The sequence below is a fragment of the Ceratotherium simum genome, chromosome 11 (genome assembly GCF_057802395.1).
Source record: "Ceratotherium simum simum isolate JZ-2026a chromosome 11, ASM5780239v1, whole genome shotgun sequence".
Classification (NCBI taxonomy): Eukaryota; Metazoa; Chordata; class Mammalia; order Perissodactyla; family Rhinocerotidae; genus Ceratotherium; species Ceratotherium simum.
The window spans coordinates 39,026,274-39,051,917 of record NC_141910.1 but is presented as its reverse complement, the minus strand read 5'-3'; the positions used below and the strand labels follow the sequence as shown (position 1 = coordinate 39,051,917).

The 25,644-nt window shown below is 36.3% G+C and overlaps 1 protein-coding gene across 1 annotated transcript in view; it reads left to right on the top strand.

Moving 5' to 3' along the window:
- Positions 1–24,658, top strand: part of DYNC2LI1 (dynein cytoplasmic 2 light intermediate chain 1) — a 41,867-nt gene extending 17,209 nt beyond the window's left edge. Inside the window, exons 5-13 of the mRNA XM_004436708.3 lie at positions 528–616; positions 7,997–8,183; positions 9,194–9,262; positions 9,888–9,965; positions 14,064–14,140; positions 14,726–14,796; positions 18,464–18,561; positions 18,984–19,076; positions 24,365–24,658. Coding sequence (XP_004436765.2) covers positions 528–616; positions 7,997–8,183; positions 9,194–9,262; positions 9,888–9,965; positions 14,064–14,140; positions 14,726–14,796; positions 18,464–18,561; positions 18,984–19,076; positions 24,365–24,427 — 825 coding nt within the window. The 3' untranslated portion in view covers positions 24,428–24,658. The remainder of the gene's footprint in view (positions 1–527; positions 617–7,996; positions 8,184–9,193; positions 9,263–9,887; positions 9,966–14,063; positions 14,141–14,725; positions 14,797–18,463; positions 18,562–18,983; positions 19,077–24,364) is intronic.
- The last annotated feature ends 986 nt before the right edge of the window (positions 24,659–25,644 follow it).

Below are 25,644 nucleotides of genomic sequence, written 5' to 3'. Positions count from 1 at the left end.
TTGCTCAGGTAATCTTGATCTGCATGGGGACTGCCATCTCTTCGTCCCATTTCCTTATGCCTTACGTGTATGTCTAATTTACTTTGTGAGCTTCTGCCTCCCTAAATCAGGATGTTTTCCTATTCAACTGTTTTATTTTTATCTAGAATTATAACTGTTTTCAAAAAGATAACACCGAGTGTGTCTATCTGGTTAATTTTATTTCAAACTTGAATGTCTGCTACATGTGATATTTACAGAATTGGGGCACTGTTTATATCTTCTATTAAGGTATTACTAGAATTAGGGCATTTATGTACACATATATATTCTTAATGTTTCATCTTTGTTCTTTGGAATAGATGTTTTGGTGCATTTTGAGGGATGAGATAGAGAAAGGGGAAAGTTTTGACTGCCAAGAAAGGGTTGATTGAAGACTACAATATTTGGTATCCATAATCATTACTGGCTGGTGCTAATGAAGTATAAGAAGTATTTAAAATTCAAAAAACCAAAAGTTTTAATATGAAATAAACCTGTTTTTTCAGCCAAAAGATATTGCTCACTTTTGGGAACTAGGTGGAGGAACCTCTTTGTTGGACTTAATCAGCATACCAATCACAAGTGACGCCTTAAGGTAAGTGAGCCAGCTCTAGGAACAGTTGTTAGGAAGTACTCTGTAGTGTCCACAGGATGAATATGAGAAGGTTTTCGTGAATCAGAATTTTGGGGGCCAGTTTTATGCTGCTGAAGACTTATACTCACTCTCTCTGTGTTTAAACTGTGATGCTTTCAAAGAGGTTTTAAAAGAACCAAGGTTCTCGCCTGTGCTGAAGTGAGCCAGCTGGCATTCCAACTAATAACATATTTTGCAAGCCTGCAAAGAAACAAACAAAAATATGTCAAATAACACTTGGGCATTGCATTCACTTGGCAAAAATAAATTTGAAAAGCTTAATTCTTTCCACTACCCATCCAAGTGTGAACTAATGAAGCCCTGAGTTTTTACTTCAGCTGGGTATTATGTCTACATTCGAATTTAATGCTAATTAATACTGTTGAAGCTTCATCCATGGGAGACTATGAGTTAGAGGAAGGAGAAATTCTCTATTTGCTGACCTTAAAGAAATAGAAACTTGGGTACCAGTCACCAGTAAGGAGATTGAAACAGTAATCAAAAACCTCCCCAAAAATAAAAGTCCAGGACCAGATGGCTTCCCTGGTGAATTCTACCAAACATTCAAAGAAGACTTAATGCCTATCCTTCTCAAACTCTTCCAAAAAATTGAGGAGAGGGGGAAGCTCCCTAACTCATTCTATGAAGCCGACATTACCCTGATACCAAAACCAGACAAGGACAACACAAAAAAAGAAAATTACTGGCCAATATCACTGATGAACATCGATGCAAAAATCCTCAACAAAATACTAGCAAATCGCATACAACAATACATTAAAAAGATTATACACCATGATCAGGTGGGATTTATTCTAGGGATGCAAGGATGGTTCAACATTCGCAAATCAATCACACGATACACCACATTAATAAAATGAAGACTAAAAATCACATGATCATCTCAATAGATGCAGAGAAAGCATCTGACAACATGCAGCATCCATTTATGATAAAAACTCTGAATAAAATGGTATAGAAGGAAAGTACCTCAACATAGTAAAGGCCATATATGACAAACCCACAGCTAATATCATCCTCAATGGTGAAAAACTGAAAGCTATCCCTCTAAGAACAGGAACCAGACAAGGATGCCCACTCTCATCACTCCTATTTAACATAGTATTGGAAGTCCTAGCCAGAGCAATCAGGCAAGAGAAAGAAATAAAAGGGATCCAAATTGGAAAGGAAGAAGTGAAACTGTCACTATTTGCAAATGACTTGATTTTATATATAGAAACCCCTAAAGAATCCACCAAAAAACTTTCAGAAATAATAAGCAAATACAGTAAAGTTGCAGGATACAAAATCAACATACAAAAATCAGTTGCATTTCTATACACTAACAACAAAGTAGCAGAAAGAGAAATTAAGAATACAATCCCATTTACAATTGCAACAAAAAGAATAAAATACCTAGGAATAAACTTAACCAAAGAGGTGAAAAATCTGTACACCGAAAACTATAAAACATTGCTGAAAGAAATTGAAGACACAAAGAAATGGAAAGATATTCCGTGCTCTTGGATTGGAAGCATTAACATAGTTAAGATGTCCATACTTCCTATAGATTCAATGCAATCTCTGTCAAAGTTCCAACAACATTTTTCATAGAAATAGAACAAAGAATCCTAAAATTTATATGGAACAACAAAAGACCCCAAATAGCTAGAGGAATCCTGAGAAAAAAGAAAAAAGCTGGAACTATCACACTTCCTGATTTCAAAATATACTACAAAGCTATGGTAACCAAAACAGCATGGTACTGGCACAAAAACAGACACAGATCAATGGAATAGAATCAAAAGCCCAGAAATAAACCCACATATCTATGGACAGCTAATCTTTGACAAAGGAGCCAAGAGCATACAATGGAGAAAGGAAAGTCTCTTCAACAATGGTGGTGGGAAAACTGGACAGCCACATGCAAAAAAATGAAAGTAGACCCTTACCTTACACCATACACAAAAATTAACTCATAATGGATAAAGACTTGAATGTAAGACCTGAAAGTATGAAACTTCTAGAAGAAAACATAGGCAGTACGCTCTTCGACATTGGTCTTAGCAACATATTTTCAAGCACCATGTCTGACCGGGCAAGAGAAACAATAGAAAAAATAAACAAATGGGACTACATCAAACTAAAAAGCTTCTGCACAGCAAAGGAAACCATCAAGAAAACGAAAAGACAACCTAACAATTGGGAGAAGATATTTACAAACCATACATCTGATAAGGGGTTAATCTCCAAAATATATAAAGAACTCATGCATCTCAACAAAAAAAACCCTAACAACCCAATTAAGAAATGGGTGCAAGACCTCAACAGACATTTCTCCAAAGAAGATATACAGATGGCCAATAGGCACATGAAAAGATGTTCAACATCATTAACTGTCAGGGAAATGCAAATCAAAACTACAATGAGATATCACCTCACTCCTGTCAGAATGGCTATAATTAACAAGACAGGAAAGAACAAGTGTTGGAGAGGATGTGGAGAGAAGGGGACTCTCATACGCTGCTGGTAGGAGTGCAAACTGGTGCAGCCACTATGGAAAACAGTATGGAGATTCCTCAAAAAATTAAGGATAGAACTACCATACGATCCAGCTATTCCACTGCTGGGTATCTATCCAAAGAACATGAAAACACCAATGCGTAAAGATACATGCACCCCTGTGTTCATTGCAGTGTAATTCACAATAGCCAAGACTTGGAAGCAACCTAAGTGCCTATCAAGGGACGAATGGATAAAGAAGATGTGGTATATATACACAATGGAATACTACTCAGCCATAAGAAATGATGAAATCCAGCCATTTGTGACAACATGGATGGGCCTTGAGGGTATTATGCAAAGTGAAATAAATCAGAGGGAGAAGGTCAAATACCATATGATCTCACTCATTAAGTAGTAGATCATAACAACAACAAGCAAACACGTAGAGACAGAGATTGGACTGGTGGTTACCAGAGGGAAAGGGGGTAGGGAGGAGGGCGAAAGGGATAATTCGGCACATGTGTGTGGTGATGGGTTGTAATTAGTATTTGGGTGGTGAACATGAGAACATGATGTAATCCATGCAGAAATAGAAGTATAATGATGTACACCTGAAATTTAGACACTGTTATAAACCAATGTTACCACAATAAACAAACAAAAAGAAAAAAAAAAAAGAAATAGAAACTTGGGGAAAACCTCAAACTCTTTGTGGTGTTTTCCTGACAATGACTCCCACATGTTGGCCAAAAGAGATTTGGAAAATTGTGACATTTCTCACAATGTTCCTGGGAACCCGTCTTAGCCAAGGAAAACAAAAATTTTTAAATCTGAAATATCTTACTCTTGTCAGAGTTTAACACAAACCATTGCTGCTGCCTGGATCACATACAAAGGGCTTGACAATTACTTGTTATTGTTATATTTTGTTATATTTTGGCCATTGAGATCTTTAGAGTATGGAATTATTTCTTGTTAACAGGACAATTGTTTTTCCATAGGTAGCTGGGTACAAATGATGTTGGCTTTATTTGTCCAGTGGTATTTTTTTCTTTAAAAGAAATATAATTTACTGTCGTTTACTTATTACAAAAGTAATGTATTCTCATTTGGAAAACTTGGAAAAATACTGAAAGGTACAAAGAAAGTAAGAGCACCCATAATCACATAAAAATAACCACTGTTGGGGGCTGGCCCAGTGGCACAGCAGTTAAGTGCCCGCGCTCTGCTTTGGCAGTCCGGGGTTCGCAGGTTCAGATCCCGGGCGCGCACCGGCGCTCTGCTTGTCACACCAGACTGTGGCGGCGTCCCATATAAAGAAGAGGAAGATGGGCACGGATGTTAGCCCAGGGCCAATCTTCCTCAGCAAAAAGGGGAGGATTGGCATTGGATGTTAGCTCAGGGCTGATCTTCCTCACCAAAAAATAAATAAATAAATAACCACTGTTAATTTGCAGAGGTATTTCTTTCAGTGTTTGTAAATATACATTTAGATCTTGCTTTTTTCGCTTATAACCACCCTTTTCCCCTGACATTATTTTGCAGAAACATAGAATTTTACAGCTATATGGTTTTTCATTTGTCCTCCTTAAACAGACAAATAATCAAAGTTTCCATTGCACCCAAACTCCCATTGCCTGGGAGTTAGGGGTAGGTCATGGCGGTGTGGTTGAGAAGAGATGGTGAGGGTGGGGAGGCGCTGAGGGAGCCAGAGGTGCCCGTTAGTGTGGCCTGAGGCTGAAAGGAGTGAGAAACGCTGGGTTACCTGGGTTGTGAGTTGGCTCCAGTTCTGGCCCTGATTGTCACATCACATTGTTACGTTATCTCACTACTCCACTTTTCTAGGCCCAAGAGGGTTGGTTTGGGCCTGCTGACCTTGTGGAAATTTTCGTTTCTGCAGGAAGCCAAATCTTTCCACAGCTTCTTTAATGCTTCACTTTGTGAGTTCTTGGTCTTCTTTCCCTGGAACCCCAGAACAGCTGGAGCTTGCTTTAGGAGAGAGAAGAGGTCAGGGTCATGATGAACAGAGGGGAGGGGAGCCATAGGCCTGGGTCCAAAGTTGCTGAGTGGTTAAGGAATTCATGGAAAACATTTCTCTCCTAATATAGTTGCAAATCTCAGAGTGTTTTGTGACTGGAATTAATTTGACACATAATTTCCTTGTGTTGGACAAAGCCCAGCAACTTGAGAAAATAATATTGCCAGATGCTATTAGATACTGTTTATCTTTAAAATGACTGTTCATAGAATAATTATAGATGCACTGAACATTTCCACAGACTTTAGATAATTTGTAATAGAGCATTTCCTGTGGTTCAATTCCCTGTTTTAAGAGGTTGTTGGGGTTCTTTTTTTTTTTTTTGCTGAAGAAGACTCACCCTGAGCTAACATCTGTTGCCAATCTTCCTCTTTTTTGCTTGAGGAAAATTAGCCCTGAGCTAATATCTGTGCCAGTCTTCCTCTATTTTGTATGTAGGATACCGCCACAGCATGGCCGGTGAGTGGAGTAAGTCCGCGCCTGGGATCCAAACCTGCAAACCTTGGCTGCCCAAGCGGAGCATGCAGAACTTGAACCACTCAGCCACAGGGCCAGGCCCCAGGTTGTTGGGATTTTTAAAAAATTTTTTTAGCTCTCATTTGCTGTGAAAGTAAAAGTAACACAAGTATTTCTAGTGCAATGGAAACACAAATGTTAATCTTAGAAAAAAGTTGAATAATCCATTTCTCTTTTTCTTAAAACAAAGTTATTTTTCATTTGGAAAAAATGATAAATTTTATTTTATATACATTTTACCAGAATAAAAAAAAACGTTAAGCCAGTCATCTTTTTTTTTTAAACATTAACCATACTAAACCCCTCAAAATAAAATTAGTTTCCTTACTATTAAAAGTATGTATATTATATTATTATTACAGTTAAGCAAAACTGTTTATGAGCTTGTTAAAATGACATAGATATGATTGACTAGACAATTTAATGGCACAATAATTTTATAGAAAATCTTGACAATTAATGTCTAAAAGACTACTTTCTGAATTTAGACCTATAGCATAGAATTTTGTTGCTGTTTTTCTTGAATTACACAAAATAGCTGGTTTGCTCAAACTAAGCAAAATAACTGACTGTATTATAAAATAACTAACATATTATAATTCCTTACTATCTTTACTAGCAGAATGTTTGCCCTGTTGGTCAAGAATATATTGCCCCATGATTATGGCTCTACATGCTTATTATGACCATTTTCTGAAATACTTCTAGATTTGGGTTTGTTTTTTATTGTGGTAAAATATCATAACATAAAATTTACCATTTTAGCCTTTTTTAAGTGTATAGTTTAGTGGCATTAAGTATATTCACATTGTTGTGCAACCATCACCACCATCCATCTCCAGAACTTTTTCATCTTCCCAAACTGAAACTCTGTCCCCATTAAACGATAACTCCTGTTTCCCCCTCCCCCAACCCCTGGCAATCACCATTCCACTTTTTGTCTCTATGAATTTGGCTACTCTAGGTACTTCATATAAGTGAAATCATACACTACTTGTCCTTTTGAGTCTGGCTTATTTCACTTAGCATAATGTCTTCAAGTTTCACCCATGTTGTAGCATGTGTCAGAATTTCCTCCCTTTATAAGGTGAATGATATTTCATTGTATGTATATACCACATTTTGTTTATCCATTCTTCCATTGATGGATATTTGGGTCATTTCCACCCTCTGGCTATAGTGAATAGTGCTGCTGTGAGCATTGGTGTACAAATATCTGTCTGAGTCCTTGATTGTGGTATACCTGGAAGCGGAATTGTTGGATCATATGGTACTTCTATGTTTAATTTTTTGAGGAGCCACCATACTGTTTTCCACAGCAGCTGCTGCACCATTTTACATTCCCACCAGCAATGCACAAGGATTCCAATTTCTCTATATCCTTACCAACACTTGTTATTTGCTGGTGTCTTGTTTTGTTTTTGTTTGATCGTAGCTATCCTAATGGGTGTGAAGTGGTATCTCACTGTAGTTTTGATTTGCATTTCCATAATGATTAACTGTGTAGGGCATCTTTTCATACGTTTATTGATCACCTGTATATCTTCTTTAGAGAAACATCTATTTGAGTCCTTTGCCCATTTTAAAATTGAGTTGTTTGTTTTGTTGTTGCTGAGTTTAGATTTATATTTGATTTCCATAAACCTAAGCACCCATGCAAATGGTGGTGGTGGTGGTGTGTGGTGGTCAGGGCTGTGCTTTTAGAGAGGCAGCATAGTACAGCAGAAAGATGTGTGGTTTTGGATCTAAATACCAGCTCTACAATTTAATAGTTATGTAAATCTGTGCCTTAAACTCCTAATCCATAAAATGGACATCATAACATCTTCTAGGAAGGGTGGTTGTGAAGATTAAATAATCTAGGTAGTCCCCTGGCAAGGTCCATTTGTAAATCTGTTTCTTTCTCCTTCACCTGATTGTTATGTTGTTGCTGCTGCTATTATTATTATTTTTGTTTCCCTTCTTGGAGCGTACATTAAAATTGGATCTAAACATGGCATCATTGGACCAAATTGCTTGCATATTATTTGAATTGGATTATTATTAGTTCAAGTAAAAACTTCAGTACCACTGCTGGTTGTAACACTTAAATATCACTAGAGAACAGTACTAGAATAAATAAGGCTGTAACTTGGTGGTATTGTTTTTTTTGTCTTAGAAAATTGCTGGGTTTTTTTCCTTAAGCTATAGTGTTATTCTTAGATAATAAATTTCAGGGTAGTAGGGTTTCAAAATGGTAATTATTGTGAGTCTTTTTTTGAGAGATGTTTTTATCTCTTTAGGACATTTTCTATTGTTCTTGTTTTGGATCTTTCAAAACCTAATGACCTTTGGCCCACCATGGAAAACCTGTTGCAAGCCACAAAAAGCCATGTAAATAAAGTGATAATGAAACTGGGAAAGACAAATTCTAAAGCAGCTTCTGAAATGAGACAGAAGATATGGAGTAATATGCAGAAGGACCATCCAGTGAGTTGCTGTTGGGATTATTCCTGGAATCCTTAGCCCCATACATAGTTAAAGATAACATCGCAAACAACTTCTTTAGATTTTTATGCATGACTTGAAATTCATTTGATGTAGATGAACCTGTTCACTGGAAAATTATAGCAATTTAATAAAACCTCAGTAAGAACAAAACAAGGAAAAAGATTTCTTATCTCTTCTTGTTAGACATCTACTGTGATTGTTATGGCATATTATACCAATCAAAAGAAATAGAGTTTTAAAGTAGTAGTTTGATATTGATTTTATAATCTCTGTAAAATGAAGATAAAAAATCAGACTGTACAAAAGTCACCTGGCAAAGACTAAATGAAGCTACAAATTTAAGCAAGGAGTGGAGTTTTAATAGCCTTAACCATCACTCTATATTTTGCATTCATTTAGTGTGTGTCACATACTCAGTTTCTTTAGATCATCTGACAACTAATTAAATTATTATAAAGTTGCAATGATAGTAATGCAAGTCCTTGAAATATGATTATGAATATCATCTTCTAGAAAACTTAGAGCAGTATTGTATATTGGCCAGAGTTAGGATGTGTTTTACATAGTAATATCAGAACAAAACTGATAGTTTATGGTTCTCAGCTATGCAGTATGAATGCCATTGCAACAAACAGCTCATACAAAGTAGTAGAAAAACAAAAACAAAAACAGGAAGATAACATGTTATATGAGAAAATGAAAGAGCAGAACATGAAAAAGAATAAATATAGTAATTTAGGGAATTGGCATTTTTAGTTTCATACTTGAGAAATATGGTTTAGTAAGTGAAAGTTAAATATTGGAACAACCTCCATGTCAGGCAAACAAAGTCAACATCTATGAAGAGACTAAAATGGTATATTTTTGGAAGTAGATATAAATTGCTGAATACATAGTAGTATGTATTAATAGTAATATACAATTATATATATTCTATATAGTTATATACAATTTATCATAATAAATCAATGAAATATGTTTCTTAACAGGATCGTGAATTAATTGACCCATTTCCAATACCTCTGGTCATAATTGGAAGTAAATATGATATTTTTCAGGTAAGCTCTTCCACTTCTAGTTAAGTTTGTTGTACGTGCTTGCCTAGGCTTTATGAGAGAGGAACAAAAGTAATAATGAAGTGAGAAAAATGACTCTTGGAGGGAGAAGTCAAGGAGTCACACATCTTCAAGATGTTAGAAAAGAGGATATAGTTGGGAAAGAGAAAATAGGTAAAGAACAATAAATACAGTGAAACGGGGATATGGCAGTGGAATGGAGATCAGGTAGATTAGAAACTGAATTTTTAACCCCTCCCCAAGGGATAGGACTTCCCAACTCTTAAGTAGAAGAAAGTGGAAAATTGGTTTCTTCTTATCTTTGCTTGTCAGAGGATCTTCAGGGTGTTCCACACTATCAAATGTGTACTTATGTCTCAATGCTGTTGAGCGAAGTGTTTAAACAAGGAAAGATCTGATAGCCATAGCTATAGAAGGCTGCAGCTATTGTTCAGCTCTCTATAGAAACAAATATCAAGGTAATGGACTCCTACTCCTCAGAGTATGTTCAGAAAATAAATAAATAAATAAGAAATAATCTATTTCTACATTTAATAATTTGCACCTTCCTGCTGCAGATATTTAGTTCTTTCAACTTGTTTTTCTTTTCAATATCATATTTCTTCAGGATTTTGACTCTGAGAAGAGAAAGGTAATATGCAAGACGCTTCGATTTGTTGCACACTATTACGGAGCATCATTAATGGTTTGTACATTTCCTGTCCTTTGGGCTTGAATGGACAGGACCAAATATGGAAAGAGTAGCAACTTGATGCACAGTTATGAGTACTAATGCTTTTACTAATGCATGTCATCCCCTCCTTTCCTTTCCCATTGCCCAAAAACCCTCTTGTTACAGAGCGTTTGATAATGTGTTTAAAGAACACACTCTGCTAGATGGCTGCCATTTCTTTGCAGCAAAAGCTCTATATTGCTTATTTCCATAAACTCCAATCTTAAAGAGATAAATTGGTTATTTATTTATTCATTTTTAGTTTCCCCTTAAGAATTAGAATCCATATTCTCTTAAAAGAAAAGAGAAAAAAAGAAAAACTTTAACAGTGTGTTCTTTTTTAAACTTAAAAAAAATGCTGTCTCTTGTAGAAGTTAAAAACATGAACTCAGGAGTCGCGCTGTCTGGGTTCAAATCTCAAGGCAACCATTTACTAGATATGTGATCTCAGACAAGTCATTTAATCTCACTTAAGCCTCAGTCTCCTCCAGGATAAAATGGACAAAAATAGTATCTTCTTCATAGAATTGTTGTGAGGATTAAAAGAGGGAGTCCACGTGAAATGCTTAGTAGAGGGCCTGAAAAAAGTGTTGCTCACTAAATTTTGGTTGTTATAATTACTCTTACCATCATCTTCCACAGTAGGACCAAATTTTGCTGGATGTCCTCTAATGCAATAAAATATGAAAGCATTTTTATTAAAAAAAATACTTTCTTCCCATTTGAATGGTCTCTTTTTTCCCCTAAATCAAAGTGCTCAGAGGAACCCAGAGACAACATAGGTCTAGTCCCCTGCCTTCATGGCTGGTATATTATAACTAAAAGTAATACATAAGATCTATATTTTAAATTTTTATACTTTTCAGAATACTCCAAATAAATTTCATTATGTATTTTCTTAAAAATCATCTTTTATGTTTGTATTGTATATGCTTACATATTAGGTTGACAGAGTACTTTGGAAATATTCTTTACTATTTTGAAAAGATATGGGGTTGGGCTGGCCCTGTGGCTTGGTGGTTAAGTGCGCGCGCTGCAATGCTGGTGGCCCGGGTTCGGATCCCGGGTGCGCATCGAGGCACCACTTCTCCGTCCATCCTGAGGCCGAGTCCCACATACAGCAACTAGAAGGATGTGCAGCTATGACATACAACTATCTACTGGGGCTTTGGGGGGAAAAAATAAAATAAATAAAATCTTTAAAAAAAAAAAAAAAAAAGAAAAGAAAAGATATGGGGAATTTAAAGTGAATGACTCATCCAGGGTACAAAAGCAAAGACCACGGATCTTCTAATTTCTTATTTTTGCCCCTACATAAGGCCCCACATTTAGTTCTGGTTAGTTAGCTGAGAGAAATCCCTATCTTACTTTAGGAGCAGATCACATTTGAAGATCAGTCAGGGCCCAGTCTGGTTTTATGGGTACAAATTTAGATGAAGTCAGGTCAACCCAGGCCACAGCAGGGATTAACGATGGCCCAGAAGACCTAGAAGATCAGGGCCTAGGGAGAGGATTTGAGAAGGGCTTCATCTCAGTGTTCAATAAACCCAAGGGATCAGAGGTTGGGGTAGAGGAGCACTTCTGGACCACTAAGGGAACCATAAAGTGTTTCCAGCTTCCCAAACCGAGAGTAGCCGAAGGTATCCAACGCCATCTTTCAGTTTCACTTCCACTCTTACCCTACACCCGGTTAAGGGAGAGAGTTGGGTACTGCCTTACAAGATTCAATGATATTCAGCAGTTTTTTTCAACACTATAGTTGATCCTTTATAATTCAGTCAAGAATACTGATTCAATATTATGAGCAGTCTAATAAAGTTAATAAAAAGAAAAATAGAAAAACATTGGTAAGTAGGACCAGAGTCAATGGACAGCCGCAGGATGGTAAAGGTGTTAAAATTATGACATATGAGGGGCAGTATAAAATTGTATTCTGTCATCTAGAATGTGATAATGCTCTTTAAATATTGGAAGGACCGTTCCCATGGAAAAGGGATTAAATGTATTCTTTGCTCTCTTCGAGTCAAGAACAAGGAATTAATAGAGTTTAGCTCAAAATAAGAAAGAACTTTCTAATACTATCATTACAGTCATGCACTGCATAATGATGTTTCAGGTGGACCACATATATGACAGTGGTCCCATAAGATTAGTACCATATAGCCTAGGTGTGTAGTAGGCTATACCATCTAGGTTTGTGTAAGTACACTCTACAATGTTCGCACAACAAAATCACCTAACAACCCATTTCTCATAACATATCCCTGTTGTTAAGCAACCCCTGACTGTATCTGAAAGTGGAATAAATTGCTTTGAAAGAGAATGAGTTCCCAGGCATTGAGTTTATCCAAACACAAGCTCTACAGCTATTTGTGGAGGATGTTTTCTAGGCGGTTAATGCAGCAGATTGGGGGTTGAGTTAGAAAGCGTCTCATGTCCTCCCAGCCCTACAGTCCTATGAAATACATGTGTCATGAGGTTTTTTCCTCTCCATACAGGGAACATCAGCATCAGCATCATCATAAAATGTTTTTAAAAATTAATTATAAGTTTTCTATATTTTTAAAAATTGTCTCAATGGAAGTATTAAAATTGTTTCAATTTTTTAAAAATAAAGGTATCAAATCTTACATAGTCACATGAGTGTTCTCCTTTGAGTTCTTAATCTGGAATGAATCTTATACTGAAAATTGATCTCTTTGCCTTATAATTACATTTCATTTGGTTCAAGGTTGTTTTTCCCACTTTCATATATCTTAGTCATTCTAATTTGGCTGAATGACTTTTGGTATTTCCAAAAATCAAATCTAGTCTTAAAAGATGTGTAGGATAACCATATGTCCTGGTTTTCACCTGATGTCTCAGCTTAATTATTAACATGTGGGCAGATTTTTGGGACCCCTCTCCCTGATCTAACAGGCAAATCTAATAAGCAAACTGCATAGGCTTTAAGTCAGTACAATAGAAATCCATGCTGTACTGTGAAGCAGCCTTGCAGGCTATCTTCAGCCTGTGTCAAAATAATCTTGCAGCCCCACACCTCATGACTGAAGATGCCAGCTGGACAGATCTACAACAGGAAAAGATAAAGGGGTACCTCACTCTCACATTTCCCAGCTGTATTTCTTAGAGATTAAGGAAATAATTAACGACCCTGGTCCTTGCTTCCCTCCACACATAGATAATGTCAGCAACTCTTGTTTGATGTAAAACCAAGGAATTCTTGTTTATGTTACCTTCAATGTATAATCTAGAGAAAAGCCCAGATGTGCTCTATCCCTTTTTTTTTTACATATATGAAATCTAGTTCGAAGTTTTTTTTCTTTTCCTCTTACCTGCACGTACCCTGTTTTGTGAAAGAGATACAAGCTGCACTTAAACTCACACACCTCAGAGCAGTTCCATCAGAGCGCTCTGTTGAACAGTTTTCCCAGGGTTCAAACTCCTCATGCTGATTATTGAATAAGCTCCTTCACTAATACCACCTAGACTCTTTATTTCAGTTGAGAAATAGTACCCACCCCCCCTTTCATTCTCCAAAGTGTTCTGGGTATAGTCATCCTAGTTATATACCACCACTGAGCCTACTCAGTAGCTTATTTTGTAGGCTCCAAAGGCAATTCAGAAGAGAAGTTAAATAACCATTTTAGTAAGTGTCAGTACTGTTGGACTAGTCTGCAACTCCCACATTAACTGCTTTGAAGGCAGTAGTATGCCCTTCGATGGAGAAGTTATTTATAATGTATACTTCCTATTTTTTAACCAACCAGATTGCATTTTGGCAATGATTATGATCCATATGTGGGAGTAGTTGCAATGATTAGTGCATAAACCACAAGTCCCTTCAATATCATGCACTCATGAAGTTTGAGGAATGAGTTAAAACAAATTTATTGAGATTTCTTTCTTTATTCAGATTTTGTTTTGTCTACTCAAACACAAGTATTTTCTGGGCAAATAAATAGTAATTCTGTAGTCTGTACTTATTCAAAGTCATATTTATTTTACCATTTCTGTGATTTGAAAGCAGAGTATATAATTTATTCTCCTGAATTTTTTTTTTTTTTTTAGTTTACCAGTAAATCAGAACCTCTATTACTAAAGATACGTGGAGTTATCAACCAGTTGGCATTTGGCATTGACAAAAGGTACTGTTAAAATATATTTTTTATATCTTTTTATTTTATTTTTTTGCCAGTATTGTCTCATCTGATTATTGGGCACAGGAAAGTGCCCCAGATGTCTGTTCTTAGAGAGATAATTTCATATTATCTCCTGTTTCTTACATGTTTAAATATCTCTCAAATTTTACAACTAAAATATTATATAATACTTAACTTGAGATGAGAATAAAATAACGATGCTATTATACTTGTTTCCCTGATTTCTTTTACTCCTTTTCTCTCATTTTAGTAGCTTTCCCTCTATTGTCATTTTCTTATATTGGTTAGAAATGGAATCAATAATTTTAGTATGTATTTTTATTAACCTTGCTACTTTTCTTGGTTTTGATTTAAGGTAATTTGGGCCTATCACTTTTTTTTCCTGTAAAACCTTTATTAATGCTATACTTTAATTTTTGAAATGACTTACGTTAATACTCACTCATTGATTTGGGGCAATGCTCTCACCAGTGGCTAGACATAAAACTTGCTCTTGTATTTACAGTAGAATGTGGCAGGATGTTTGATTGCTAAACTAAATTAGATTCTTTTTTCTTTTTACCTATATAGCAAATCAGTATGTGTGGATCAGAATAAACCACTGTTTATCACAGCAGGATTGGATTCTTTAAGTCAAATAGGTTGGTGAACTTATTAAGATTGTTCAATTTTTTGTTAATTGCTTATTGATTTTATCCTACTCCATGTTCACTTCATCTCCAAAATACCACTGTTTCTGGTTTCATTATTGTTGCCGTTATTTCTTATCTATTTATTTGTATACACAGTATTGATGCAACATGCATCACTGACATATTTGTGATGGAGGGGATGTTGCCACGTAACAGACTGATTTCTGATCTCTATTCCATGAAAAAATTTGCATGTATTTCCTTTCCCTCACTGATTTCCAGGTTTTTTTTTTTTTTTTTTTTTGTGAGGAGATCAGCCCTGTGCTAACATCCGCCAATCCTTCTCTTTTTTTGCTGAGGAAGACGGCCCTGGGCTAACATCTGTGCCCCTTCCTCCACTTTATATGGGACGCCGCCACAGCATGGCTTGCCAAGCAGTGCGTCGGTGCGCGCCCGGGATCCGAACCAGTGAACCCTGGGCCGCCGCAGCGGAGAGCGCGCACTTAACCGCTTGCGCCACCAGGCCGGCCCCAAACTTTTATTTATTTATTTATTTTTTTGTGAGGAGGACCAGCCCTGAGCTAACATCAAATGCCAATCCTCCTCTTTTTTGCTGAGGAAGACTGGCCCTGGGCTAACATCCATGCCCATCTTTCTCTACTTTATGTGGGACGCCGCCACTGATTTCCAGGTATCTTTAAATTTTAGCTCCTTGAGTTTAGAAGAAAACCAGGAGCACAGAGTGGTCAGGAAATTCAAAGCTATATATTATGGGCAATGATGAAAAATTAGAGATTCAAGTGATAGAATAAACCAAAAAGAACACAGTTGTACTAATTAGTTATGCCTTAATTTTTCATTATGAAAATAGCTTGCCTCATCTAATGAGATGCATTTCTTAAACTTATAGATGCCATAGGCTCATGAAGCAAAGGGAATTTTAAGAGTTTATATAGTCAAGCTCCTTATTTTCCCACAGAAGCTATTTTCATTGTGAAGATCTTTGGGCCTAGCAACTCTGTATACTCTGAGGTTGGCATAGTTTGGTTTTAAATTCTAATGGGCAGTAGTTTTCTCTTTTATTTCCCATTCCCCATTACTCTTACAAGCGAAAGTTCACTTAACTTCAAATGCAGGGATCTTTGTAATGAGATTATAGATTGAATTGGAATGAAAGGAATAGAGGTAGTTAATGAGAGATCATGGAGACTTGTTTTTATAATTATCATTAGTACCAACTTAATTTCAGTAGCAGTGAGAATCACTCTGTGTGGTGATAGATAATGCATATGGAAGTTTTTTGCCCATGTGAGTAGTTGGAGGTCAGAAAAGGGTTGAGAATTACTGAATTTAAAAATCATGGAGCTTGGACCTCATCAAAATTAATAACTTTTGCTCTTGAAAACCCATGTAAAAAGGATGAAAAGACATATTATAGTCTGGGAGAAAATATTTTCAGACCACATATCCAACAAATGACTAGTATCTAGAGTATATTAAAGAACTCAACAGTAAAAAAAACCCCACGAACAGTCCAATTAGAAAATCGACAAAAGACATGAGCAGACATTTCACTGAAGAGGATATACAAATGGCAAATAAGCACATGAAAAGATGTTTAATATCATGAATCATTAGGGAAATGCAAATTGAAACCACAATGAGATATCACCACGTACCTATCAGAACAGCTAAAATAAAAAACAGTGATGACACCAAATGCTGGCAAGGAAACGGAGAAACTGGATCACTTATACAGTGCTGGTGGGAACATAAAATAGTACAGCCACTCTTGAAAATAGTTTGACAGTTTCTTATAAAACTAAGCATGTAGCTACCATAGGACCTAGAAATTGCACTATTGGGCGTTTATCCTAGAGAAATGGAAACTTGTGTTCACATAAAAATCTGTACCTAAATGTTCATAGCAGCTTTATCTGTAATAGCCCAAAACTGGAAACAACCCAGATGGTGTTCAACAGGTGAATGAATAAACAAACTGGTACATCCATACCATAGAATACTACTCCGCAATAAAAAGGAGCGAACCATTGATACACACAACAACTTGGATGAATCTCCAGGGAATTATGCTGACTGAAAAAGCCAGTCAGAAAAGGTTACATACAGTATGATTCTATTTATGTGAAGTTTTTGGAATGAAAAAATTTTAGAAATGGAAGGAAGATTAGTGGTTATCATAGACTGGGGACAGGACTGTAGGTGGGAAGGTAGGGGGAGAGGCTAGGAAGGAGGTGGGTGTCATTATAAAAGGACAATACAAGGGATCCTTGTGGGAATGGAACTGTTCAGGAACCTATAAAGGTGATAAAATTGTATAGAAGTTAATACCCACACACACACCACAAATGAGAACAAGTGAAAAACTTGGGAAAGCTGAATAAGAGCCGTGGATTGTATTAATGAGTGTCCGACCAAAGTGATAAAGAGGCCCTGAGAGATCAACAGTGAAACAATCTTAGTGAACCATATAGATGCGGGAATAGAAAGAATGAAAAATCTCAAATTATAGATTGAAAATTGCCAAGAAGTGGCAGCAAAGTTTTTAAATTTTCAAATTAAATTATACAAGCAATACTTAAAGATGTTCTCCATATAAAACATTAAAATAGTACATATGAGGATCCAGTCTGGTATGTATCTTTCCAGACCATTTTCTATATATGTGTATGTCATGTAGAAAAAGCTATTTGTTTTAACATAATTGTATCATTCTGTATCTATCATTTTGAAATTTGCTTTTTTTATTCAATATACCACATATTAATGCTACATATAGATTGGTATTTTGACTGCTGGATAGTGTTACAGAGCATGGCTATGCATAGTAATTTTCACTGTTCTTCTGTTGATGGACATTTTGGTTGTGGCCATTTTTTCACTAATACAAATGATGCTGCAATGTGAAATGCTTAATACATGTATGCAGGTGTTTCTATGGTAAACACCAAACACTAGAATTGCTGGTTATAGGGTATGACCTTTTTTAGTATTTTAATAGTACTTAGTAGTGCCAAATTACCCTCCAAATTAGCTGTCCCAATTTGCACTCTAACCAGTAGCACATAAGAGTATCTGTTTCCTTACAAATTCACAAGCACATGAGAATACCAAACTTTTATATTTTTGCTGAGTAGCAATTTAAGTGTGGAGAAAGAGAATTATAGTTTACTCATTGCCCTGTCCCCTCTTCCTTTGGTACTATAATCTGCCCCAGTGGCCTTGTACACTGGGTTGGGATAAATTTTAATAGTGATATTAAGTATATTATATAATGTATATTAGGGAGAGGGGAAATGAGTGATCTAAGGTTTATACTTTTATAAGTATCATCAGTTTGTTTGTTTTTTTTGTGAGGAAGATCAGCCCTGAGCTAACATCCATGCCAAACCTCCTCTTTTTGCTGAGGAAGACTCGCCCTGGGCTAACATCTGTGCCGATCTTCCTCTACTTTATTTGGGATGCTGCCATAGCACGGGCCAACAAGCGGTGCGTTGGTGCGTGCCCGGGATCCAAACCCCAGGCTGCCAGCAGCGGAGCGCGTGCACTTAACCGCTATGCCACAGGGCCGGCCCCTAAGTATCATCAGCTTTATGGATAGAGTTTTTAATATTTTAATCAATACAGTCATTTGGATTAAAATTTTCAATTTTAGGATCTCCTCCTGTTCCTGATAATGACATCGGAAAGCTTCATGCCCATTCACCAATGGAGTTGTGGAAAAAAGTGTATGAAAAGCTCTTTCCACCAAAGGTATATATTTCTAATTCTTTTTTTCCACACTATTCAACAGTTATTGGGAAATGTTCCAACAGGCCTATTATGATAACTTTGTTTTCATCTCTCATGCTCAAAAATCAATGAAATATTCACTAAAAATCTATTGTATACGAGGCACTGTGGGGCTTAAGAGATGGGTAAGACACAGTTCTTGCTCCACCTTCAAGCAGAGCTCTCTGGTGTTAGAGAAGGAGAGACAACATCTGAAAGGAGAGGAGAGAAGAGGACCTGGTGGAATTTGAAATGGCCCTCAACGGTGATGATAAAAGCTCAGAAGACTGTAGAGAGCCTTCAACGGCCGTCTGAGGAAAGGGAACTTGGTTTGTGAGGCAGACGATAGTCATTGAAGGTTTTGAGTTATGGGCATGAAATGAGTTGAAGAATTGTAATTTCAGAGTATCAACACACTGAAAGATATCAAGGACCCTGCAAGAGACCCTCAGTATGCTGAAAGTGAAGTTGATGAAATGAGAATTCAGAAGGATCAGGTATTATCCTAAACATGCATTTTGTCTTGAGTTTTCTCACAAAAATACTTCCATAATTCCATAGATTTTTCTCAATTTATTTACTTATTTTTTTACTTTTAAAATTATTTAAATGGTACATCTTCACTATATAAAAAAATAAAATTCTGATATGCATAAAGAAGGAATTAAAAATCACCTATCATTCCACTACCCAGAGATGACTTAATGTTCATGTATCCTTTTTGAATTTTCCAGTTTACTTTATGTTTAAAGATTGGTAGTGATTCTTACCTTGCTGCTGGGGAGACACCTTCATAATATTCTTTTGTTTGTGGGATTATTTAAAAGGTTTTGTTTTTTATTAGGACATTCAAATGTACCTATACTTTTCTTGTACCAGAAAAATTAAGGACTACCCAGCCTGAAAGCATACAAACACGGCTGACAAAACCCAGCTTTCTGAGGAAAGTGGTTAAAAGTGGAGACTGCATTCCACATATGCCCAGATAGCACTGTTTGTGATACCCAAGTCTGATGTAGGAATGTAAAAGTTGGTAAATTCATCATGACCCAATACTTTGATTTTCTCAGATCTGCTTTTAGTTTGATAAAATGAGACATTGTGCAGAATCGGACATTATATAAATAAGAACTATAAATTGAATGCCCTGACAACCTTTCAGGTGGGATTTGTAGAGCTGTGTAACTTGGGCAGTCGCATTGGGGGAAGGATAACCTGAACACAACCATCTACTGGGGGCAGTGGGCAGGGTATTTTTCTCAGCACTAGTCTTTTGCCTTCAGGGGCCCCAGAATAAGTAGGCAAAACATTTTATTTAAACGTAGTCCAGAAGACTTCTGAAAAATATTTCATGAACATTTAGAGGGTTTTGTACCTGTAGCAAAGTGTTATAGGAACAGTAAAATGACCTCATGTAACCCTTATGTGTACAGTTTGTCTATCGAGATTAGTTAGGAAGTCAGCTCTGAATTAATATTTATCTAGGAGTCAGTGACTAACTGCCATTGTTGATAAGAGTATCTGTTTATATTGTATAGTGATCCCTTTTATTACATTTATATACATAGGTATTATTAAAGGGCTAGGAAATTTCTGAGTATCATGAGATTCCACATTCAAATCCATCTTCCCTCACCTTAAAACCATAGGAATTTTGAGTGGAACTGGAAAGCAACCCCACAATACCTGTATCATTCTTCACTCAACTCTTGTACCTCACTGCTACCTCACTAGTTGCTATACTCTCCTGCCTGAGAGATTTTTTTTAACCCACCTGAAAAGTTATAATATCCTAATTTTGCCTGTAAACCAGTTTCATTCATGATGCTGTAGTAACTGAATTGCATTAATTTCAGTTTGCACGTAAAGTACCTGAACACAATTTTATGCTTCTGCTTTAAAGTTTCCTAGTGATTACTAGTTGATGCTCAATTAGTTAATGGATATCCACATCCAAATTTTGACATTCTAATATCAAAAATTTTCAATTTGTATATTATTTCATGCTCTCGCAAAGTAGTTTCAGAGCCTTACATTGTTTCCAGTTGTGTGCTGATATACACAGAAGCTGACTTAGGTATGAGAAGATTCTCTATAGGTTAATTTTGAAAGATTCCTATTAATTTCCATCTAAACATTTAAAAATACATTTTCATTTTTTATATGGGCAAGATAGTCAATGCCAGTTTTATTAACACAGTCTATAAAAAAATTCATCTGCATTAGGTGAAAATTTTAGCCAGTCGTCTGCAGCTCTTTCATCACATTGCCTATCTTTGATCTTTTAATATTATCGCCACATAACATTTTTCAGTGAAAACAGCATTATAATCTTTGGATTTGATTTGATTTGCCATATAGGACAATAGTAATATTCATTGAAAAGAAAGGTCTCACTCAAGGTTTTCTATAATTACACAAAAGTCTATCCTTACTTAAAAGCAACCTGTAAATGCTTAAAGAAGTCTATACTGTGTGCTGTGTGTCTGCATACCTTTAACCCAAACAGTTACTGCGGATTCTTGTACTTCTTGGGAGGAAAGAAGACATCCTGTTTCATTAAAATATAATACAGTTGCATATGAGTGACGAGCTGGCCCTGAGCCTGTCTGAGACCGGATGTCATCCTCCTCTTGACTCCCTCCTCATCCCCAAGCCCCATTATTAGTGGCTTAAATAATCATTAGGAATAAAACAAAAAATAAAGTTTGAGGTCTTTAAGCTTTGGCAGTGAAATTAGAGGAGCATGTCACTTTTAAGATGGAGAGGCTAATTCATGAGTTCCATTCAATTCCTCCAATACTTGAGCCTTCAAAAAAGGCCCAAGTCATATATAGTCATGCTCTGCATAACAAAGTTTCAGTCATCGATGGACTGCATATACGACAGTGGTCCCACAAGATTAGGACATATAGCTTAGGTGTGTAGTAGGCTATACCATCTAGGTTTGTATAAGTGCACTTTATGATGTTCGCACAATGACGAAATCTCCTGACGACACATTTCTCAGAACATATCTCTGTTGTTAAGCAATGCACGACTGTAGAATCATTAGGCAAAAAAGATGTGTCTGTCCCTCTGTCCCAGAAGAACTGCTTTAAACCACACTTCTAATAATAATCCCACCGATGTGAGGGAGGCGCCAAGCCACAATATTTCGTAATACTTTATTGTAAGTCCTTGGTAGTAAAACATGTCGTTTATGATACTTGTCCAAAATCCCTCTTGTTCCCAGTCCCCGCAGATGCATGCAGATCCTCACAGAGGACTAAAATGAGTCCTCACAGTTTTGAGTATCAGCCTTAGGACCTTTTCACCTTTCCTGCAGACTGTCCTTCCTATTTAGCTCTGTCTTTTCTCTAATTACTCCAAGTTCTCTCTTTTGCCTAGTCAGATGGGTACCAGAAAATACTTCCTCAGTATTTACTATTTTTAAAAAGCCATCTAGTTTTAAAGCATTCTAGATTTTAAGAGAATATGAGTGTAGAAAGCACTTGCTGAACACTTCTGCATCTTTTCTATATTTTTATTGTCAAAGAAAGCAAAAAAAAGAAAAAGGAAAAAGTTTGGGTAAACAATTATTTTAAGGTCTTCTTGGCCAAACACATATATCTATTTTGAATCCCTGTTTTCAAAAATCAACTTGTTTATGATCCCTAGCCTATAATTTAAACACATACGCACACTGATTTACATGTTTAGGGGAATGTTGAGGGGAAAATGTTCTTACTATCCTTTATTGAAGATGCTGTTTTAAGCACTGTAAGACTGTGGTCCATTTATATTTGAAAACTTTAGAGGTTTTTAAGAAGCAGAGTGGAAACCTTTCTTGGTTTTGCTTTCACTTTTTTTTTTTTTAATTTTATTTATTTTTTTCCCCAAAGCCCCAGTAGATAGTTGTATGTCATAGATGCACATCCTTCTAGTTGCTGTATGTGGGACGCGGCCTCAGCATGGCCGGAGAAGTGGTGTGTCGGTGCGCGCCTGGGATCCAAACCCACGCCGCCAGCAGCAGAGCGCGGGCACTCAACCGCTAAGCCACGGGGCCGGCCCTGCTTTCACTTTTAAAATGGCTTTCTAAAGCAGCCATGAAGAATTGCAGTGTAAAGAAAACCCCCTTACTTGCTATTCTTTAAAGCATCATATTATTTTGCATTCACATGATAGCAGTATTCAAGATCTAGTAGACATGGTGAGTTCTGTATCACACCAGTTCTTCTTTAAGCTCCGTCTGGCATGGCCTGTGACCAGCCCCTTACCAATGATTACCTTTATCATGGGTAAAAATAATTCAACACTTCTAATTAAAGACAAAGTTTGTGATAACTGTTTATTGTTTATGCGTTAATCTTTGAAACCAAAAGTGGTAGATAACTGGTGAACTGAATTAACTTCTTTAGAAAAAATAAACCAAGCTGTAAAGACTACTTTGTAGTTATTACTATGAAAATTCTTCCAAAGTCTTTATACAGTTTCAAAACTTTTAACATTTAAATTTTAATAACTTAGAGTATAGGTATGAAAGAGACAATCTGCAATTTTTCTGAAAATGAGAAAGGAATTTTCTGTTCCTAGCAACTGTCAACTTCAATTATGTTAGCCAAAGGGCAGTGATTGCCTTGTCTCTCAGAGTAACCACTTGTTGTTTATCTGAAATAATAATATGCTTTGTGCAGTTATTTAGACGTCAAATGACACACAAGAGGCCTTAGATGATCCCTTTTGCAATTCAGTCGTCTCATGCAGGATTTCCACCCCCACTAAAACTTATCTTTATTTTAATAACTGTAAAAGTAACATACAATCATTGTGAAAAAAAATTCAAAAGATATAGAAGTATATAGAAAATGGAGGTGTCCTGCTCTCTCTCCACCTATTTGCTTTTTTTTCGTTGGGAAAGATTCACTCTGAGCTAATATCTGTTGCCAATCTTCCTCTTTTTTTTCTTTTTTTCCTCCCCAAAGCCCGTGTATGTAGTTGTATATACTAGTTGTAAGTCGTTCTAGTTCTTTTATGTGAGCCGCCACCACAGCATGGCTACTGACAGCCAAGTGGTATGGTTCCATGATGGGGAACTGAACCCTGGCCACCAAAGCAGTGAGAACACTGAACTTTAACCACTAGGCCATCAGGGCTGGTTCCTATTTGCTTTTTTCATGTGGCACATATGACTGCTGTTATTTTTGCTGGCTGCCTGTGAAGCCATGTGTGAATGAGCGCGGATGTATTTAATCAGTCCTTACTGGGAGATATCTAAGTTGTTTCCAATTGTGTGCCAATATACATAGTGCAGTGCATATCCTTCTACTTACATCCTTGTGCTCTTCTCCATTATTCTATACGATAAATTTCTAAATGTACAATCACTGGGTCAAAGGATATATGCATTTTAAATATCGATACTTGGCTTACTTCAGCTAGGTTTTGACAAGAGTTGAACAGCAAACAATTAAAAATAAGATTACTTTTAAATACTTAAAGTATAACAAATGCTTTATTAATTGAAAGACAATTCTTATATACTATAGTATATATAATTTTGTCTGAAACTTTAATAAATTCATCTCTAAGTGCTGCTTAGGCTACACAGAAACCCTGAAGACTCTATGTTTCCAGAAAATGAATCCTAAGTATAATCATTTACAAAATAATTGTCAAGAAATTTCAAGAATGATAATGCTATAAACGATAGTGTTATACCTAAAAAATGCTAAGGCAGTTTTAAGGTGACTAGTTTAATTTTTAAAGTTGCTTTTTAAAAAAATAATACATATTTTTGTTTTAGGAACTGGAACAGTACAAAAGAAGTTCTTCAAAGTCTTGGAAACAGATTGAGCTTGATTCTTGAACCTAATTCAACTATAGTGTATTCATTTTTTCTTTCCCAAATACAAGTAAGATTATTTTATTGATTAGCTATTATGGTAATAAGTGAAGAAAGTTAACATGTATAATTTGTTAAAGGAAAAGTGGAATTTCTTATATTAGTGCAATTCCCTGGATACTTTTAAGTCTTTTAAAAGGGAAAAAAGTGTAATTACATGTAATATTTTTGAAAAATAAAAAGAGTCTTCTACTACCTACCTCTAACATGTTTAAGTAGTATATACTCAGTTCAGCATTTATAAGTTTCTGCTTATATGTTTTCAGGAATATGAAAGCAAGAGTATTTAGTAACAGTTATAAGTGCTTATATTAGACACATTCCTTCTCTGAGGGATTCTCAGCTGTGTCTGGTAGGAAACTGGAATTGGGATCACTGTCTCAGGTGTCATCATTTTACTGTAACAGTGAGGCACAAGAAGCACCTGAAATACTTTTTTAAAATGCACATTCCTGAGTCCCCACACCCAGAGACCCTGCATCAGTGGGTCTGGAATGAGACTCAGTAATCTGCATTTTTTATTCAGCACCTCTGGTGATTCTGACATAACTTATTTTGAGTATAACTTTTTGAAGAACAAGCAAATTTAGGGAGATATTCTATCAACAGGCAGGCCAAAACTTCATGAGCTAGTAATAAATCATTTCCAAGATGGAATAGCCTGTAAGAAGCCATCTCACTCCTGTAGATTTGTGTACCTGCTAACCAAGTTCCATTTGGAGTAAGCATAATTGCTGTTGTTAACCAGGAAAGTCACTTACTCTCTGTTCTTCCATTTCCACTATAAAATATGTTGACTCTAATATGCCATGCACCCAGCTTCAAATAACCACCCTTACTCACCCGAAGAACACCAAGATTGATGAGTGGTATCTGAGTAGATAGCAAACTACCTGATTATTGCAATGAAATAAGACTTCCTCAACTAATTGCAGCGCATGTGGTTCCAACACTCTTGACAATAGGATTTTCAGCATGTTTCCAAGGAACCTCAGTCTTAGGGCAGACAGGCACCCTGCCTGAGTGCTGTGGAGAAAGAGCTCACTTTAATAGTGAACATTATGATCTCAGAAACATCACTGACTTGGTGGGAAGAAATAGCCTATTCTACAATAGTAATAGGAATTATTGTTATATAATTTTATTTTCTTACATATCACTGTCCATTTTTGACTTGAGAC